Genomic DNA, 19,800 nt, shown 5'->3' with positions numbered 1-19,800 from the left:
ACTTTTTAGTGCAGTGTAGTCCCACTTGTTTCTTTTTACTTTTGTTGCTTTTGGTGTCAGATTAAAAAAATCGTTGCCAAGACCTCTGTCAAGGTCTTGACATAGTTGTACTGCCTATGTTTTCTTCTATAGAGTTTTATGGTTTCAGGTCTTACATTCAAGTCTTTAATCCATTTTGAGTTAATTTTTGCATGTGGTGTAAGATAGTGGTCCAGTTTCATTATTTTGCATGTAGCTGTCTAGTTTCCCCAACACCATTTATTGAAGAGACTGTGCTTTCCCCATTGTATATTCCTAGCTCCTTTGTTATAAATTAATTGACCATATATATATATGTGGATTTATTTCTGGGCTTTCTATTTTTTTTTTTTTTTTTTTTTTTTTTTTTTTTTAATGATGCGATCTTTTTTTTTTTTTTTTTTTTTAATTTATTTACTTATTTATTTATTTTTGGCTGTGTTGGGTCTTCGTTTCTGTGCGAGGGCTTTCTCCAGCTGCAGCGAGCGGGGGCCACTCTTCATCGCGGTGCGCGGGCCTCTCACCATTGCAGCCTCTCTTGTTGCGGAGCACGGGCTCCAGACGCGCAGGCTCAGTAGTTGTGGCTCACGGGCTCTAGAGCGCAGGCTCAGTAGTTGTGGCGCACGGGCCTAGTCGCTCCGCGGCATGTGGGATCTTCCCAGACCAGGGCTCGAACCCGTGTCCCCTGCATTGGCAGGCAGATTCTCACCCACTGCGCCACCAGGGAAGCCCTGGGCTTTCTATTTTGACCCACTGATTTATGTGTCTCTTTTTATGCCAATACCATATTGTTTTAATTACTGTAGTTTTTGTAATATAGTTGGAGATCAGGGAGCATAATGCCTACAGCTTTGTTCCTCTTTCTCAATATTGCTTTAGCTATTTGGGGTCTTTTGTGGCTGTATACAAATTTTAGGATTGTTTGTTCTATTTCATGAAAAGGAATTCCAATAGGGATTGCTATGAATCTGTATATTGCTTTGTGTAGTGTGGACATTTTACCAATATTAATTCTTCCAATCCATGAGTTTGAAATATCTTTCCATTATTTGTGTCTTTTTCAATTTCTTTCATTAATGTCTTGCAGTTTTCAATATACAGGTCTTTTACCTCCTTGGTAAATTTATTCTAGGTATTATATTCTTTTTGATGCAATTATTAATGGAATTATTTTCTTAATTTCTCTTGCAGATAGTTTATTATTAGTGTAAAGAATCACAACAGATTTCTGTGTATTGATTTTGTATCCTGCAACTTCACTGAATTTGTTTATTAGTTCTAACGGTTTTTTGATGAAGTCTTTATATATAATTTTATATGTGTATATATTGTAAAATGATTATCACAAAAAGGTTAGTTAACACGTCCACCACTTCACATAGTTACAATTTTTTTGTGTGTGGTGAGAAATTTTAAAATCTACTCTCTTAGCAACTTTCAAATATACAACACAGTATTGTTAACTGTAGTCACCATAAGATTGGTCTATAGTTTTATCAAGAGGAGGAAGAAGTCAGTAAACTGAGAGTTATGTACCTCCTTGATTAACTCACTGTGTGATCTTGGGCCAGTCTCTGGCCTTCTCTGGACCTCCTTTCCCCTACCTGCCAAGTGTGGGTTTGGACTCAACTATTTCTGACCACCCACAATTCTGTGATTCTGGGACTAAAAAAAGCAAGATGGCAAGGGCAACATAGTATGAGTTTCCTCACTGGGAAAGAGTCAATCTAATCATAATAAGAAAAATGTTTAAATGTTAAGCACCTCTTAAACATTGAAGGCAAAGGCCTTATCGCACTGATCTTTGGACCAGCTCTGGGTCTGAGCTCACATGTTGCATGTAATATATGCTCAATAAAGGTTTTGCAGTATATTAGTTTCATATGTATGTGTCAAAAGCTAAAAAGTTCCCATGCCCTTTGGCCCAGTTATCCCCATGGCAAGGAATTTATCCAAAGGAAGTAATTGAAGAGGGGAGAGGAAATTATACAGAAAAGTGCTGTAAAATATGTATTTCTAAATATTGGAAACAAGCGAAATGTTTATTAATAGGGTAATGATGAGTAAGTTACAGTACATGATCTTGATGGAACGTAATTCATTCTGTTATTGGTTAAACAAATATACTGACTGCCAAGGAGTGAGAAATAGAAGAATGAGTCAGACGCCTTCAGTGAGTACACAACCTGGCAGAGTCTTCTGAAATGATCATTACAAAACTATATAGAAACAGAGGGTTATTTGTGGCCTAATGTTAAGAGAAAAAAAAAGCAGATTATGAAACTTTCTGTACATTATGATCGCAACTCGAAACACGTGAGGGTGTGAACGAGGTCTGGTGGGCAGATGAAGATACTGTGTAGTTAGATTATAGATGATATTTTCTTTAGCATCATCACAATTGTTTTTCAATCTTTAAAGTTTCAGTCCATCCCAAATGTTTACTGAGAAAGGGAAAACTGCTCCTGGGACCCTGGCTGTCCAGGTTGGCAGTGGCATGAATGATGGGGTTCTGTCCAGATGGGGTTGCCACCAGTTGATTGGGATGAAATGTTCCAGGCAGTCCGGGAGGGTTGGGTCAGGAAAGGCTATCAACCTGTATATCTACGAGTGTCCATTTAGCGCCACTGTAGGAGCCAGCCTCCTCTGTGTCTGAGCTACATCATGCAGCAGAGCCCGCAAGGCCCTTCCAAGCTCTGTCAACAGCACCACTTAAGCACGGTGCCAAGTGGAGGAAAAGCTGAAGTCTGGGAACCAGACAAGAGGGTTGGAACCTGCAAGAGTTAGAGGCTGGTTCCTCATGCTGGAAAGGATGCTTCCTACATGAAAAGTTCTATTATCTCCGTTCTACAGATGAGGAAACTGAAGTTCATTTGGCCCCAAATTACCCAGCAGATAAGTGATAGAGTTGGGATTGGAAACCATGCCTTCTCAGTTTGGGCCAGTGTTTTTTCTGTTTATCCCCCTGGGCTCTGGAGCAGGTGGCGATGCATGCGGCCGGATTGAAGAGACCTGACTGACAAGGTGGCTGGAGTCCTTTGTGAAGGGGAGGTACTGGCGAATCTGTTGGTGGAACCACATGATGGAGGGTGTCAGAGGCCAGGCATTTGAGCTTGGACTTGATGCAGTAGGCGCTGGGGAACCTTTGTAGGTTTGGGGACATGACAGAGGGGGTTTAATGAAGAAGAGGCTGGTGGTGTGTGCTGGCTGGTATGATCGGGGTGGGGCTGGGCCAGACACATGGTAAAGTTGGTGGGCAACTCTTGTTATATCTGATCAAAGCAGCACCCACCCCTCCAGCTTCTTGGAAATATGTCTTCACGCATCTCCAACCACAAGATTGGAATGGAAGCTGCCATCTTATCTATGTCTTCCCTGTGGATACCGCCACGTGGTCCAAGGATGAGAATCTGATACAAACTTGGCCAATCAGAGCCCTTCCCTGGGAATTTTGACCTTGGGACCAGAGGGATATAGGTCTCATTCCCTCTCTGATGACAAAGCTGTGTTATGTGAGTCTGGGATCTCTGTTACCACTCAGAGATTTGAGAGTCAGAGAGAGGAAGTTCTAGCTAGATTCAGTCTCTAGTTTTCACTCACTCTGAGGATTCGCCACCCCCTTGCCCATGTTACAATGCAAATGATACTGCCTCTTTTCAGGCTAAATTAATCTGAGTTGAATTTTTGTAATTTGTAAACAAGAAACTCCTGACATTGGCAGTAAGAAACATGCCTATCCTTTATCATTCAGATTTTGAGCACAATTCTCAAAAATGCTTTCAGGATTGCTTTTGGGCATCAGGCCCATTGTTTCTTGCATGTAAGAAATTTAAAAATCTGTCCTCATTATTCAGTGTCAGTCTCAGAAACTCCAGGCTTGCTGGAGGGACAAGGCTTTCAGAGGAGGATGGATGTATTTCCATCACTGGTGTAATGAGTGAAATTGCTGCTCAGAACACTTTCTCGCCTGCTCCTTTGTGATTCAGACGGGGACAGGGAGAAACTGACGTGGACGGGATGGCCACACAGGACAGCCAGGCATTTCCTGTACAGGTGGTAAAGGTATCTTCTGAACTTCTCTCCAGCAAATGCATAGATAAGGGGATTAAGGCAACAGTGGGTAAATGCAACTGTCTCGGTCACACTGAGGGCCAACCTCAGATCCCTCTTCATGTCACAGTTGGGAAAGAAGTCATAGAGATTGAGTGTCTCTAAGAAAATCATGACGTTGTAGGGTGTCCAGAAGAGGAAAAACATGATGACCACAAGAAAGATCAGCCTAATGGCTTTAGCTTTCTTTTGGTTTTTGCAGGAAAAAAGTGTCCGCATGATTCTGAAGTAACAGTAACTCATAATAAGCAGGGGGAGCAGGAAGCCAAGAAAATTTATTTCTACGTTGCGGAGCACAGGCCAGATTTCCTGTAGGACCTCGGGGTAGTCACCAAGGCATTCGTTTTCTTTCTGTTTGGTGAACATGAACTGGGGTGCGGCCACCAAGATGGCGGCTGCCCAGACGCCAAGGCTGATGGTGACGCCATGCTGCACGGTCCGGTTGTTCATGGAGTTGGCGGCCAGGACAATGGCCAGGTACCTGTCGATGCTGATGATGGTGATGAAGAATATGCCTCCAAAAAACCCAATGAAGAAGAAGGCGGTGGTGAGTTTGCACACGGCATTATGAAGGCCTTGCTCATTTATAAGATAGTGAGTCCAGAAGGGCAAGGTGGCTACAAAGAGCAGATCAGAAAAGGCCAGGTTCAGGAGGTAAACGTCAGTGATGCTCTTGGGCTTCTGGCTGTTGGTGAGGGCAAACACCACCAACAAATTTCCCACCAGGCCAAAGGCAAAGACAAGGGAGTAGAGTATGGCCAGGAAGACAGTTCCCAAGGCCACGATGTCCCCCATATCACAGGCTTCTGCAAGCTCATCATACTCAAAGTCTTCTAAACTTGATTCAGGGGAGATGGTGGGCATGGTGAGCACCTGGATGAGAAAGGAAGACAAGTAATGGCATTAGTTCTCAGAGAAACAAAGTTGGAATTCTGCTCCTTACATAGGCAGACTGGAAGAAGCAGACATTTGGTTGGGTGTCTAACCAATACGTTTCCCAATGTCACGCGTGCTATCTTGTTTAATCTTTGTGATGGAGGCTATAACAGACCCCTTTGACAGAGAGGAAACCAGTCCCTGAGAGGCTCAGTGACTTGCCAGAAACTATGCAGTAAATGGCTCAGTTAGCGTTTGAATCTAAGCCTTTTGAAGCTTGAGACAGATCTTTTTTTCTTTGATTTTCAAAAGTCTGTCTGAAAGATAGCTAGCTTGACCAGGATGTGGATGGGGGAGAGAGGACGAGCGAGTGGGGAGGAGAGGGGTGTGGTGGTGGGGACGCCGTAAATCACACTTCCAGTCCAAACTTCCATTCTCCACCCCCTTCCTTTCTCCCACCTCTCCGCCCTCTGGACCCTCATTTCTCCTTCATGAAGACTGAAGAGAGAGGTCCTAGACACTGCGGAGGCCTGGGCAGACCTGCACCCAGAGCCTCGTCTTTGTTTTTGAGAGCCATTTCTTTCCCTCTCCCTCTTGGAACCAACTAAGTCTTTCTGTTCCTTAAGGGATAAGACATAGAGTCAGACACCCTACGGTGATTACCTTGCCTTGATTTGCCCAGGACTCTTCTAGTTTTACCACTGAAAGTCTCACATGTCGGAAACCCCTCAGTTCTAAGCCAACTGGGATGGTCAGTCATCCTACAACTCCAAGAGGGAGTGTCACCATCATCCAGGCCTTTGCAGTCATGAAAGGGCTAATGGATCCCAGATGGAGGCCTGTGCTCAGTTAGCCTGCTGCCCTGGGTCTTGGGGGCTAAGTAATCTGATAATTAGCAGCCCTGCACTTCACTGTGACCTGGCCTCCCCCACTGTTCTTTTCCTGTTTCTTTCTGGACAAGAATGGAAAGACAAGACATTTCTGCTCAGGTTGGGAAGTGACACTTGTCCATCCCCTCTTCTCTCAGCCAGGATTCACTCCAGAGGCTGCAAGGGGAGCCCTTTTGCCCTGGTCCTCTGGGACCCACTCCTCTTCCTTGTGATACCACAAGACAGGCCCTCAGAAACCTCAGTGCACACCTCCTGGTCGTCACTGCCTCCACTCAGCACAACTAAAACCAAAGCTCATGCTTCTTTAACCAGGGGAGTTTCCACACCCCGCTACATCCTTTTCATGCTGTTTTCACCAAGATGGTGTCTCTGCCAAGGTGAGGGCCCCCCAGCCAGGGCTTTGCTTCTCCCTTCCCAGCCTCTGCTTAGTGTCCCAGCCCAGCTCTGCGTCTCACCCAGACTCTTCCGGGCGAAGTGGCCCAAGGCTTTCTGACCTGGGCCGTCTCAGGCTGGGATGGAGTTCTCAGCCACAGGGAACTGTATGCTTTCTTTGCGTTCAGCTGCAATGCCCTTTTCTCAGAGAGGAGCCGCTGGCTATGACCTTAATCAATAAAAGTTAAGTTGCACCATATAAAATGGCTGATATGCAACCATTTTTGAGTGACATAAATGTCAGTTTCAAATGGCTCAGCTGAGATGCTGGGTGGCTGGGAGTGGCCGCTTGGTGCAGGTGACTTCCCAGACAGTCAGCTGTGTAGGAGCACAAACAGTCAAGCCCTTGTAGTCCTAAGTTGGGGATGCTGGAGGTAGCCCCCCCTCTTCCCGCCCCCCACCCCGGGTCAGGAGCTGGCAGAGTTGACCTCGAGAGGAGTCCAAGAGCAATAAAAATCGTTTCGCATCTCTTTTGGGCCTGTATTCAGTCCCGAAAGCCCAGGAACTTGGTGCTTTTGGATTGGCTTGATTTTTGCCAAATCTGCATGTGGTGGGTTTGATTTCTACTCTTGGCGGCATGCCTCACACACAGGGACCTCCTACAAATCTTCGGGCAGGTGTCCCTGGGTCACTGGGAAGAGTGGGCAGGTGGGCTAGAAGGGGACGGGCACACACTTGGCAGCCCTGAGCCAGGTGCCTAGCAAGGAGAGGGGAGGGACTGGGGACCTCCTTGCCACATGCCACCTGTTTATTTCTGACATCCTGGCCTTTTCCAAGCTCTTGCTGCACCTTCCCCATCCTCTCATCATGAATATCCCTGGAGCTCTTCAGCAGGGCAGTGAATTAAATATAGAACTTTCCTTTCAGAATTGCGGAGAGGATTATATAGGTAATAACATGAAGTGTCTAGAACTTGATAGCTTTATCCAGGCACCTTTTCAGGAAAGGTGGGCCTGAGCTGGGTGGACCTTTTATTTCTGGGTCCTCTGAGATGTCCCAGGATTGGGCCAGGAGCCTGAAGATAGGGCCTCCTGGTAGCAGACAAGAGCAGGGCTAATGCCTAGGGGTCAGAGGGCTGCCAGAGATCAACTGGCTTTCACTCAGGCTACACACTGGCCTCCCAGCCCCTGAGGACACCAGAAACCAAGTGCAAGAATCCAGTGAAGGCACAGTGGCTAAGAATCCGCCTGCCAATGCAGGGGACCCGGGTTGAGCCCTGGTCCAGGAAGATCCCACATGCCGCAGAGCAACGAAGCACGTGTGCCACAGCTACTGAGCCCACGTGCCACAACTACTGAAGCCCACACACCTAGAGTCTGTGCTCCACAACAAGAGAATCCACCACAGTGAGAAGCCTGCACACTGCAGCGAAGAGTAGCCCCCACTCGCCGCAACTAGAGAAAGCCCGCGGGTGGCAACAAAGACCCAACACAGCCAAAAATAAATAAATAAAATTTTTTAAAAATCCAGTGAAATAAGCCTTCACAGCATCTACTAAGCAAGGTTCATATAGACGGGATTGCAGGGGGAAAGGATGGGTGCCGGAGTGAAGCACTAACACAGGTCCCACCACACTAACTGAGGCTGCACCGCACACGTCCCCCCGGCTATCCTCGGGCCTCCTCACCCTCTGTTCTGTTAAGTCAACATTTTACTAAATGGTGCTGAGCTGGGAGAGTCTGGGCTGAACCTAGAAGCTGAGCTTTGAATGCACGTGGGTTTCATACCCAAGTTGAAATGAATTTTGTAGAACCTGCTTTAAAAAACACCAGGCTGGCTCTACTGCCGACCCTGTTCTACTTCCTCCGGTCACTTCCTTTTCTCAGGCCTGCTCACTTATTTTTTAACTTTTTTTTTTTTTTTTTTTTGGTCATCATTACCCACTGTTTCCAATCAGCTTCCCTTTTCTACACTTCCCCTCTCATTAGCTGGCCCCCATCCACTTTCTTCTCCCCAGCGTCTTTTTCGTGTTTCTTCCTCCTCTCTTTTGGCTTCACGTCCTGCTTACAGTTTTCTAGATTTAATGAGTCTTCTTCTGTTTGTTTGTTTGTTTACCTTCCTTGCTCTCTTTTTATGGCTTTTTAGGCCCTTGAGTACACACGGGTTTGAGGTTCAGTCTAATGCCAATTGTGAGGCTTAATTTTTTTCCTTTGGACCAAACAAAACTCAGGAATTGCTTGATCCCTGATCCCAACTTTCCCCGTGGGGATACCCCTATCTCTTGAGGTTCTAGAACCTGAGGTTATCCTCGGAAAGCCCCAGTTTAGGAGAGAAGGCTGCCGTTCCTGGATACCTGCCAAGTGTCATGCTCCAGACACAAGACCCCATTTAATTCTCACCACAACACCTCATGGGAAATGACTCTGCCCCCTTGCAAAATAACCACCAGTGGCTCAGAAAGATTTAGGTAATTTGTCCAAGGGAGCAACAGAACCAGGATTTCAACCCAGATGCATCTCTTCACAAAGCCGTGTTCCCTGCTCTGCACCATGCTTTCCCTCTTGGAGGGGAATTCTGCATGTTACTGCAGGCCCTGTCTCTAGAGTGAGAACTGAAAAATAGTAGAGGTGACCCCCCTTTAAAGGATAAGATTCATGATGTGACCCTGAACACTCTTCCTGGGTTTTGCCTTCTAGACTCAGGATCCAGAAGGCTGACCCTCAGTGAAACGGTGGGTGAGAAATGGAGGGGTTGGGGATATTATTTGCCTCTCCAGCCATGACTAGGTGGTCCTCACTGCCAGACCCCCAGAACCTAGCTCTCAACAATGGTGGTGAAGAAATGGGAATCCTTTTCTCTGGAGAAGGAAAGGCTGAAGGCTAAAGGGTCAGCTTATTTCCTGTCTTCAAATACACAGTGATGCTCTTCAGAGCCATGTACTTCAGAGGGGTCCACGTACCCTGAAATAAGCTGGCAGACCCTGGGCAGCTCACTTCCAGCTCTGCCTCAGTTTCTTGATGTATGTAATGAAAGCTGGACCGGACCATCTCTGAGGGCCTGGCCAGCTCTGGGTGCTCAGTTTTCCAACAAGGACCGAACAGAAGGAAACAAACAGTCTTAAAGAGCAGCGTGAGTCCTGGGTCAGGGGAAGCATGACCTCGTGTCCACAGAGTGGCTGCTCAGCAGCCTGCAAAGCTTCTGGGCTCGCAGGCGGCCAGCATTCAGATGAGGTTCTGTTTGGAGACAGAGAGCTGAATCAGTTAATTTTGAGTCCTGACAAATCTGGAATTCACCTTGGGCCATGTAGGAAGGTTCTCAGTCTGGGCCCAAGCCCACACCCCTGGCTACTTGGGCCCCTGAGTTTAAGGACCTGATGGTTTTCCAATTTACAATGACAGCTATTTTTTATGAGACCCCTCCTTAGGATGCAGAGAGAGCAAGGCCAAGAAGGCAGAAGAGGGGCAGATGGATGGGCCTTGAATTCCGTGCTGAGGAGCAGTGGGCACATTTTACAACTTGCACCCCATCCTCCACACAAGTAGATTGAGTGACTATTCCTGCAGCAGAGTCCACCTAAAACAACTTGGCGTGACTCACCCACCAGCATTTTATACGGGCCAAAACACACCCCAAGCCAAGACCAGTAACAGGAGAAAACCACACATGGAGTGAGGCCCCTCTGCTCGTGTGTGAGCCACCCCTTCACAGGACATGCCTCTGTTCTTGGTTTGACACACCTCCCTCTGCTTTCCTCCTCAAAGTCCTTTATGGTATTTATTTATCTCTTTCAAAGTAAACTGTGAAATTTAGAAAGGAAAATGCTTTATGACTTTCTTTTTTTAATAACTGAAGAAGAGATGGACTTGCTTATTAATTAATTTTTGATTAAGCCAATATCTGTTAATTATCTTTACCATACACTGGTGTAAGGACAAGTAAAAATTAAAAATAAGAGGCTTGGGACTTCTCTGGTGGCACAGTGGTTAGGAATCCGCCTGCCAATGCAGGCGACACGGGTTCAAGCCCTGGTCCAGGAAGATCCCACATGCTGCGGAGCAACCAAGCCTGTGTGCCACAACTACTGAGCCCGTGCGCCACAACTACTGAGCCCGTGTGCCACAACTACTGAAGCCCGTGCACCTAGAGCCCATGCTCCACAACAAAGAGAAGCCACTGCGATGAGAAACCCGCGCACCGCAACGAAGAGTAGCCCCCGCTCACCACAACTAGAGAAAGCCCACGCACAGCAACGAAGACCCAACGCAGCCAAAGTAAATTAATTAATTAATTAATTAATTAACTAAAAAAAATAATAAGAGGCTTAATTCTCCCTGTTGGAAATAAGGGACAAGAGTCCACTTGCCTCCTTTTTCTTAGAGTATTTGTTTTAGAAAACATGTAATTGTACCTTCTTTCCTCTTTGAAATGTGGATATATATCCTTTAGAAAATGTGATCATTTCCTCTGTCAGTTTCAGAGCCGGGAGCCATCTCTTTGAAATGCAAATATTGAGGTGCCCAGGCTCCCAGTCCCAGGGGGAGGGCAGGAGCCTGACTTGGGCAGGAACCTGGCTCTAAGTTACACAACTACCTCTGATCATAAAGAGATGAGAAGTTTGTTTCTCCTCTGGATGAAGCCAACCAACTAATACAGATGATGACCCCAATGACCATGGTGAACGTGGGATGAACTGTGTGCGACTGTCAGGTTCCCTTACTTGAGCACCAGTTATTGTGTATCTTGAGAACATGTGTGTAAGGGGTTGTGTCTGGTCATATACCAGGGTGAGATTTTTTGTGTCTTTACTACCTCATAGCGGATTGCCTGTGATGCACATCACATTTAATGCTTATTCAGTAATGAAAGAGTTTTCTTTCTCTACCATATTCATGGAGAGATTTTTCTGGGTTGGAGATTTTGTTTTTCATTCTATTTCCCCAACAGTAGGCACTGTGCTCAATTCTGTGGAGGTAAAAATGTCTAAGATATAGTCTCTGTGAATTTTTATTATTGTTTAGTAACAGTATAAGACAAGTGATGGGAAGCCCAAGGATCAGACCATTTAAGCTGAGTCTTAAAGGCTGGGAGGGTCTTCCAGGTTGATAAAGATGGCGGTGGGCATGGGGTGGGGTGTGGTTTGAAGCCAAAAGCACTGAGAGTCTGAGCATAAGGAGGTTTCCTGGGTCCACGGCCAGGCAGAGAGGGTGTGAGGGACTATACAGAAACAGAAGGAAGTGAGGATGGTGGGATTAGGAGGATGGTGGGATTAGTTAATTAATTAATTAATTAATTAATTAATTAATTAATTAATTTACTTTGGCTGCGTTGGGTCTTCGTTGCTGTTCCCGGAGCTTTCAGGAAAGTTCACTTTAGTCTGAGAGGAGGGCTCAGGAAAGGATGCAGAGAGAAGGCAGAAGAGAGGTAAACAGAGGAGCCTCAAATTCTACACTGAGGATCTATAAGGAAAAATTATAAAAGGCTTTAATAGGCAAAACAAACCTTTATTGGGTGTCCTGTCTAGCACACCCTTTGGGGCCATCTCCCCCTTTCACTGTCTGAGCTAATTTACAAATGACTGATGATGATGTGATAATTCTTGTTCATGGAAACAGAAATTGTGTCTGGTGGTGATGCATTTGATAACTGCCATGTGGATATGGGCCAATTTTGCATTTATCTGTAAATTCATCTCAGCATTTCTGGTAGTATCTCATCTATGCTATTGCTGTGGCTATGGTCTGTTCATTGTTATTGCTGAATAGGATTGCACTGTGTAAGTGCCCCACGATTATTATCTGTTCTATGCTGATGCACCCCTGGGTGGCTTTCAGTTTTTGAACAATTCTGTCATGAACATTTTTGTGTGTGCATCTACATCTCCTACAGTAGAAATGCATTTTAAAAATGCAAACCAAGAATCAGACCTACTGTATGAATCCACATATGTGAAGGTCAGAAACAGGCAAAGAAAATCCGCAGTGTTTAGGAATGAATATGTAGGAGGTAAAACTACAAGGACAAAGAAGGAAGCAATGACCATAAAAGTCAGGAATGGGGTGATTTTGGGGAGGGCAGTGGTGGTGATCAAGAAGGGACCTGAGGGAGGCTGCCGGGGGCTGGCCTGGTTCTCTGCTGCTGCCTGGATGTTGGTTAGGTAGCAGATCAATTTATAAGCTGTTGACCTGCACACTGTCCTTTGAGTGTGTTATGTTTCCCGATGAACATAGGTTTAAGGAAAAAGATGAAGATGGCCTGGGAAGATATTTAAAGAGATGTGGTATAGATTTTCTTCCCTGCCAAGAGTCACAATTCACTCACATGTGTGTCCACTCATACTTTCTTTCTGAAGATGATGTTTTCCAATGACACAAACCTTCTGAGCCCAAACGTCCTCACAATGATGATAACAGCATACATCAATGTTGAACATCAAAGTGTGTCAGGAATTTGTTATTAAAATAATTTTCGTTATAAATGCAATAGTTGCTCATTATAAAAAATGCAGATGGTGGGACTTCCCTGGCAGTCCAGTGGTTAAGACTCTGAGCTTCCACTGCAGGAGGTGTGGGTTTGATCCCTGGTCGGGGACCTAAGATCCCACATGCCTCACGGCACAGCCAAAAAAAAAAAAAGCAGATGGCACAAAAAAGCATGGAAGAAACAGGAAAGAAAAAACTCAGAACTATCTACAATCCAGCTTCCCAGAACCAACCACAGCTAGCTTTTAGCTTCTTCCATCCAATCTTTATGCATATTTTAATATTCACATTGAGTATATTTATATTGAAAATGCAAATGCTATTTTTAAAACTTTTTATTATACAATTTCCAAACATATATAAAAGCAGAGACAACCCCCATGAACTAATCACCGAGCTTCAACAATTAGCAACTCATGATCAGTATTTCATCTATTCCCCACTTCATTCCCTACTGGATTATTTAAAAATAAATTCAGGGACTTCCCTGATGGTCCAGTGGTTAAGACTACACTCTCCCAATGCAGAGATGGGGCCTGGGTTCAATCCCTGGTCAGGGAACTAGATCCCGCATGCCGCAACTAAGAGTCCACGTGCAGCAACTAAAGATCCCTTGTGCCGCAACTAAGACCCGGCACAACCAAATAAATAAATAAATAATTTTAAATAAATAAATAAATAAATCCAGATGTCATAACATTTCACCCATAAACAGTTCAATGTGCGTCTCTAAAAGAATAAGAAAGAAAAATAAAATAAAATTATTTTTAAAAATAATAGGGAGTTCCCTGGTGGTCCAGTGGTTAGGACATTGTAATTGATTTACAATGTGTTAATTTCTGCTGTAGAGCAAAGTGATTCATATATATATATGTGTGTGTATGCATATATATTCTTTTCCTTCATGGTTTATTACAGGATATTGAATATAGTTCCCTGTGCTATACAGTAGGATCTTGTTGTTTATCCATTCCATATATAATAGTTGGCAGATGCAATTTTAAATGATGCTTTTTTTGAGCATTTCTCCATGTCCCTGAAATGTAATTACTAACACTTCTAATCATATTCCACTATGTTAAGCATGTCATAAATGATCTAATTACTCACCGCCCCCCATCCCCCCCAAGCCCCTTGGACATTTAGGCTGCAACATCATCTGGAAAATCGTCTCCCTTGTTGGCATGTAAAGCAAACCAGCGTCATTAACCCACTTTGACCTCTGACCACAGTGCCCCACCCAGCTCGCCCACAGGTGCTGAACAAGTCCTCTGCTCCTACCTGGGCTGGACCTGGGAAGGGAACCTCTGGATATGCCAATCAGCCGCCCTGTCCCACGCAGACTCTGCCAGAGAGTATTTCCCTTTCCTTCCCTCTGAGAGCATCTTTAATTGCAAAGTTAGCCAATAGTATCTGGTTTCCTGTGAGGTAGACTATCTTTAGATGCTGCCGCAGGCAAGTTCAGAAACTCCAGGCTGGAGGCCAGCTGGGACAGGAGGGCCTGAAGTTACAGACCTGGAAGACCCAAGCCTGGGGCAGACCAAGAGGGGCTTGGAGGGAGTGATAACTTAGGGGCTGTGTTATCTCCCTCACATGGGTGGAGGGCAGGAACAGTATAGCTCTCTTTAATGATGTGCCTTCAGGCAAGCCCAGAAACTGAGCCTCTGTTTTCCTGCCAATAAACAGGAGCCGATAATACTCACTGGACAGCATTGGGGTGCAAATTGAATGAGCTACAGCTTTTCTCCTCAAAGTGTGATCCCAGCTAGGAGCTTATCAGAAATGCAGCACCTCAGGCCCCCAACCTAGGCCTCTTGAATTAGACTTTGCATTTTTTTGATGCCTTATAGATTTTATTTGTTATAAAGAAAATTCATCTCTATATGTATATTTATTTTTTTATTTTTATTTTTTTCATGTGACTTGCTTTATTGTGATATCTGCTTTATTGTGGTGGTCTGGGACCGAACTCACAATATCTCTAAGGTATGCCTATATTGTTTTATTAAAAAAATTTTTTTCTATTGAAGTATAGTTGATTTACAGTGTTTCAGGTGTACAGCAAAGTGATTCAGTTATACATACATATACAAATATATATGTATTCTTTTTCAGATTCTTTTTCATTTTAGGTTATTACAAGATATGGAATATAGAGACTCTGCATTTTAATGAAATTCTTAGGAGATTGGTAAACACATTGAGTCTGAGAGGCGTTGGCACAGAAAACACCTACTGAGTGCCTGTTACCTGATGGATACTTAATAATTATGTTTCCCCTCACCTCCCTCCTTCAAGGCATTTAGTGATTCCCTATACCCTGCAGTCAAGCCCAAGTTCTGTATCTGATGGGCAGTGGCACAGGCTGCTCCAGCGGGATGTGGCAGCTGGCTGGGCCCTGTTGTACAGGCCGTGCTCCTGCTCCCTGCCCTGGCCAGCTGGTTCTCTGACTGTAACTCGTATCTCAGCCACCTCGGCTGCACTGCCTTCCCACCACTTCCTTACCTGCCTGAGTCATATTCAAGGCCAAGCCTCTTCCTAGTCCATCCCTATCCCAGGACCTAGCCAGGGTCTGGCACAAGTGGGCCCTCAACACACGTGTTTATCAAGTGGTCAGTGACCACACCCCCACAAGGCCTTCCCTGGCTGCCCACTGCCCTTCTCACAGCTTGCGCCCAGTGTGCCCCTGGTCTCATATGGTCTCCTGAGGGTGGGGCTGCATTGCAGGCTTCCACCTTGCCTTCTCCCCATCCCCAGCATGGACTCACCGGCCAGGACCAGCTGTGGCTGGGACTGCAGCGCTATGGGTTGGCTGACCTGCTGGCGTTTGAGGAACTCCACTGCCCCATTTCCTTTCTCGGTCTCCCCCTGGCCTCAGTGTCAGGCCACCTTTCCCTGCCTTTGGCCAGGCTAAAATTTGTGTGAAAAATAATCCAAAGACTGCTGCTAGACACCCCCAGGTGGGAACTCAATATAGAGGAGCCTGCCCCACTGAGGACTGGCAGATAGACTTTCAAATACCTCAAGCTGCAGGAAACTTCAGATACTTGTTAGTGTTTGTGGACACTTTTTCTTTTTCTTTTTTTTTTTTTTGGCCGTGCCATGTGGCATGCAGGATCTTAGTTCCCTGACCAGGGATCAAACCTAGGCCCCCAGCAGTGGAAGCGCAGAGTCCTAACCACTGGACTGCCAGGGAATTCCCTGTGGACACTTTTTCAGAATGAGTAGAAGCATAAGCCACCTGGACAGAAAAAACATCTGAAGTAGTTAAATCCCTCCTTAAGGAAATTATTGCCCAAGTTGGATTGCCTGCACCCTTCAAAGTGACAGTTGCACTGTCTCCAGTATAACCCAACAGGTATCTAAAGCATTGCATATTGTTGGAAACTACATTCAGCCTGAAGACCACAATCAACAGGAAAAACTGAGAAAATGAATCACATGTTCAAAGAGAGCATTGCTAAAATATGTCAGGAGACCAACTTGGAATAAGGTCTTGCCAGTTGCCCTGCTATGGATTAGAGTGGCTCCCAGAAGTGAGCCCTTCAGGAATATGGTGTGGTAGGCCATTCCAGGTGTCTGCCTGGGCAGGAGAATCTGTAGATGTCTTAAAGGACCTAGCAGTCAACAACTCTGTTAAGAATTGGGCCCTATATGAACTTCTGTTCAAGAATTTGCTTCCAGTAGGTCCACCTACCCAACTGAGATGGTACTGCACCCCTTCCAGCCCAGGGATTGAGTCCTCCTCAAAACCTGGAGAGAACAAGGACTGGGACATCAACTTGCCTCTAAGTGGACAGGACCATACAAGGTGCTGCAGAACACCCACTCCTCATTTTGATAAATTAGCCAGGATAAGACCATGGATTTACCACACCCAAGTAGAACTCAATCCTCTAGAAACTGGACAGGATGAAGAAAAATAGACTTGGCCTTGTGAGACATTAGAAGATCTTAAGTTGCTGTTTCGAGTCAAGCCTCTTACCAGATAAGTAATGATGACTCTTGCTCTTCTCTTTTGTTTCACTACACAAGTAATGATGACTCTTGCTCTTCTCTTTTGTTTCACTACACTGGTGACAGCCACTTGTTAGAAAGGAAATGCTTTAATAAAACTATCTCCAGGTGTGGCCAAAGAGGGGAAATAACCCTCTTTAAAGATATAAAGAACCTGCTGTATAAAAAAAAAAAGATACAAAGATAGCATAGCGCAGAGCTTCGTGGGTATCCTTATTCCAAGTTTATATGTACATTCAAGTGCTTGTCTAAGTATTGTGAAGGACCATAAAAAGGGGATCCAATGCAAACTGTTCATGCCCAGCCTGGGCCTCGGGAATACTTCCAGTCCCAAATTGATCAATTCCATTACACAGTTACCCCCTCATGGCCTCTGTTCAGCAGGAAGTAGCCAGAGTGGTCATCACCCTTTTTCCCAGAAGATTGTGGAATGGACATTGACAGGGGAGAATTGTAATAGAGAAGAACAAACCTGACACCATATTGGATCTATTCCTTTAGCTCTCACATTTGTGCTCTGTTTGCTATGCTTAGTTATTCTGGCTCTGCACCTTTGTGAAAGAATGATGCCTGTAGCCTGAAATACACATAGTAGCCCTTTCTCAAGGCTCTGCCTCCCAGGCTTGACCTTTAAAGATGTAACACTTTTCCATTCATATAGAGATAAAAAGGTGCAGAACAGAGAATAACAATTGTCTTGTTGGAGGAATATCATGACCAGATCTATGTGGACTGCTACAAGAACAAAGGATTATCACATCCCTTCCGGGTTCTGGCCAGCGCCAAGAAGTCTGCAACGGCCAGCCACACCTGGTCCCCTTTTAGTATAAAAGAACTCTGAGTTCTCACTCAGGTAAAATGGTTCTTTGGAACACTAGTCGGCCATCTTCTTGGTCTGCTGGCTTTCCAAATAAAGTCTCTATTCCTTGTCCCAACACCTCATCTATCAATTTATTGGGCTTTCATGTGGAGAGCAGTATAAGCTTGGACTTGGGAACAGGGTGAAGGATGCTTTAACTAACCTTGTTGTGGTAAATATTTTGCAATGTATACGTGTATCAAATCATCACATAGTACAGAATAACTTACACATAAACACTTAAACTTACATATTGTATGTCAATTATATTCAATAAAGCTGGAAATAAATACTGGGAAAAAGTTTTTAAACAAACAAAGAGAAAATGTGTCTGTCATTCTTCTCCAGGAGTCTCATTTGGGTTGAATTATTTCTTAATCTCAGTAGAATGAGGCAGAAGTCGTACAGGCTTATTTGCAAATTGAAGCAAAAGTGTCCCTTTATTCCAAAACAAGTCTTCGTTTGCAGGCTAACTCTTAAGTAGTGTTTGGTAACCACCCCTATTCTGTATTGCACTTTTGTATGTATGCCACGCATCACCACTCTGACTCACTTGTTTGCTCACTCACTGATTGGGTATTTATTAAGCACCTCCTGCATGCCATACCCTGTGCATAGGGCTGGTTGCTTGTGACATAAAGATGAACAGGGCAGGGTCTCTACCCGATCCCTCCACAGTTTCGATCTCAGTTTGGCTTCCACACTTCAAGGTTGCAAAAAGAGACAGCTCAGGGAACATTGAGCAATCAGCAATTATCAGAAGGACAGGGGAGTGGTCTGTCTTGCCTCTGTCCACCAAGCACTGTCTTCTCCCTCCTTGTGTCTCCGCCTCTCCCCAGCATTCCCCAAGGCCCAGAGCTTCAGGCTGGGCAGGCAGTCAGCACAGGCCTAGAGGACAGCTTTTGGCTGTGGGAGTCCCCTTGATTTTACTCAAAGCACATGCCTTTGTTGACAAAAAAAAAAAATCTGCAGCAGTTGCATTCTTGAGAGGGAGTGGTATGTGCAGGTGAAACTGGCAAGCCTTTGTGTTACAGTTCTGTGAAGAACTGCAGACCCACAATGATTCTGAGTCACATTGTCATGGTTCAAATCCTGACCCTGCCACTCAAGCCTCGGTCAGGTTATTTCTCTGAGCCTGAGTTTCCTTATTGTAAAAAATCAGGCTAATAATCCATGTGGCAAGGATGGTGTGAGGATTAGCAGTGACACATGTAAAGCACATCATATGGTGCTTGGAATATTGTGGGCCCTCAGGAAATGAAGAATTACTATTCAAGGCAAGAAGGTCCCAAACAGGGTAATAAAAATCTGCATTCTGGGGATACATGGAGGAAGGAACACTCTCTTTCTAAGAGGTCTTGGTGAAGCATTCACCTGGGAGGACAGGCCAGAAGGACCAAGCTGTACAGAGTCGAGAGGGTGGGTTATAGGCCTCACACACTGGGGGGTCGCTCAATGTGCCCCCTTCTCCTGGGGTCTCCAGGGCTTTGATGACAGACAACTACCTGTCCCCTTAGAACCCTCTTTACTCCCTGTGGTCCTGTTCCATCCAAGATGCTCCCTCGGTAAGGATTCTTGAGTGACGGTGGGTAGGGAGGGACTTAAAGGATCTGGGCCTGTGCTGGATGAGTCTTTGGAGGGATACAGAAGGCAGGGTTCGTTCTGGATCAGCTGCTGTCAAGAAGCAGGGGAATTCAGTGACTGGGAGTCTAATAACTTTTGCCTGGGTGGTGGGAGTATTGAAATGGGCTAGAGCTGTCCCTGGTAACGGGGCAGCAATCACCAGTGTTGGTCCAGGTGTGTATGTGGGAGGGTGGGGCTAGTCTTTTTGTTGTTGTGGAGTGGCCCTGTCTGAGCATCTGTGATGTTCAGGTGGGAGCTTAACAGTCAGGCAGCCAACAGGGGAGTTTTCCCTCTTTTCCTGTATTAGGGAATCTGATATGGTCGAGCCCACAGAATGGGGACAATAAGAAGGATGACCATGACTGCACGTGCAGCTCAGGCCACGGTTTACAAAACTCTCCCATAGGCACCATCTCCCTTGCAGGGCAGGAAACTGAGGCCCAGGGAGGTTAGAGTAACTCCAGGCCACTCAGCTGGTAGGTTGAGTGGAGTAGGCAGGAAATCCACCCCAAGTCAGAAATTTACATACATGCAGTGTCTGGCTGTTTCTCTGCAG

At 45.4% G+C, this 19,800-nt stretch overlaps 2 protein-coding genes across 6 annotated transcripts in view; one reads left to right on the top strand and one right to left on the bottom strand.

Moving 5' to 3' along the window:
- CCR8 (C-C motif chemokine receptor 8) overlaps positions 1 to 19,800 on the top strand; it is a 155,116-nt gene that overhangs the window by 72,657 nt on the left and 62,659 nt on the right. Inside the window, exon 1 of one of the 5 annotated variants that reach the window (XM_082412925.1) lies at positions 4,588 to 4,675. The exons of the other annotated variants lie outside the window; for them this stretch is intronic. The gene's annotated coding sequence lies outside the window, so the exon portion shown is untranslated. Of the gene's footprint in view, positions 1 to 4,587; positions 4,676 to 19,800 lie in introns of those variants that run through there. 5 annotated transcript variants of the gene reach the window in all.
- CX3CR1 (C-X3-C motif chemokine receptor 1) lies at positions 750 to 19,786 on the bottom strand. Its single transcript, XM_082412966.1, has 2 exons — positions 14,027 to 19,786; positions 750 to 5,001 (listed from the first exon to the last, which is right to left on the bottom strand). Exon 2 carries the CDS (start codon positions 4,990 to 4,992, stop codon positions 3,916 to 3,918), a length of 1,077 nt encoding a protein of 358 aa, XP_082269092.1. The 5' UTR covers positions 4,993 to 5,001; positions 14,027 to 19,786; the 3' UTR covers positions 750 to 3,915.

The sequence above is a fragment of the Balaenoptera physalus genome, assembly GCF_965194825.1.
Source record: "Balaenoptera physalus genome assembly, chromosome: 11".
NCBI lineage: Eukaryota > Metazoa > Chordata > Mammalia > Artiodactyla > Balaenopteridae > Balaenoptera > Balaenoptera physalus.
The sequence above is the reverse complement of the archived record's forward strand: the minus strand, read 5'-3'. Positions and strand labels throughout refer to the sequence as shown.

Excerpts from the sequence above, each read along its gene's own strand:
- CX3CR1 (XM_082412966.1), bottom strand. The coding sequence starts at position 4,992 with ATGCCCACCATCTCCCCTGAATCAAGTTTAGAAGACTTTGAGTATGAT.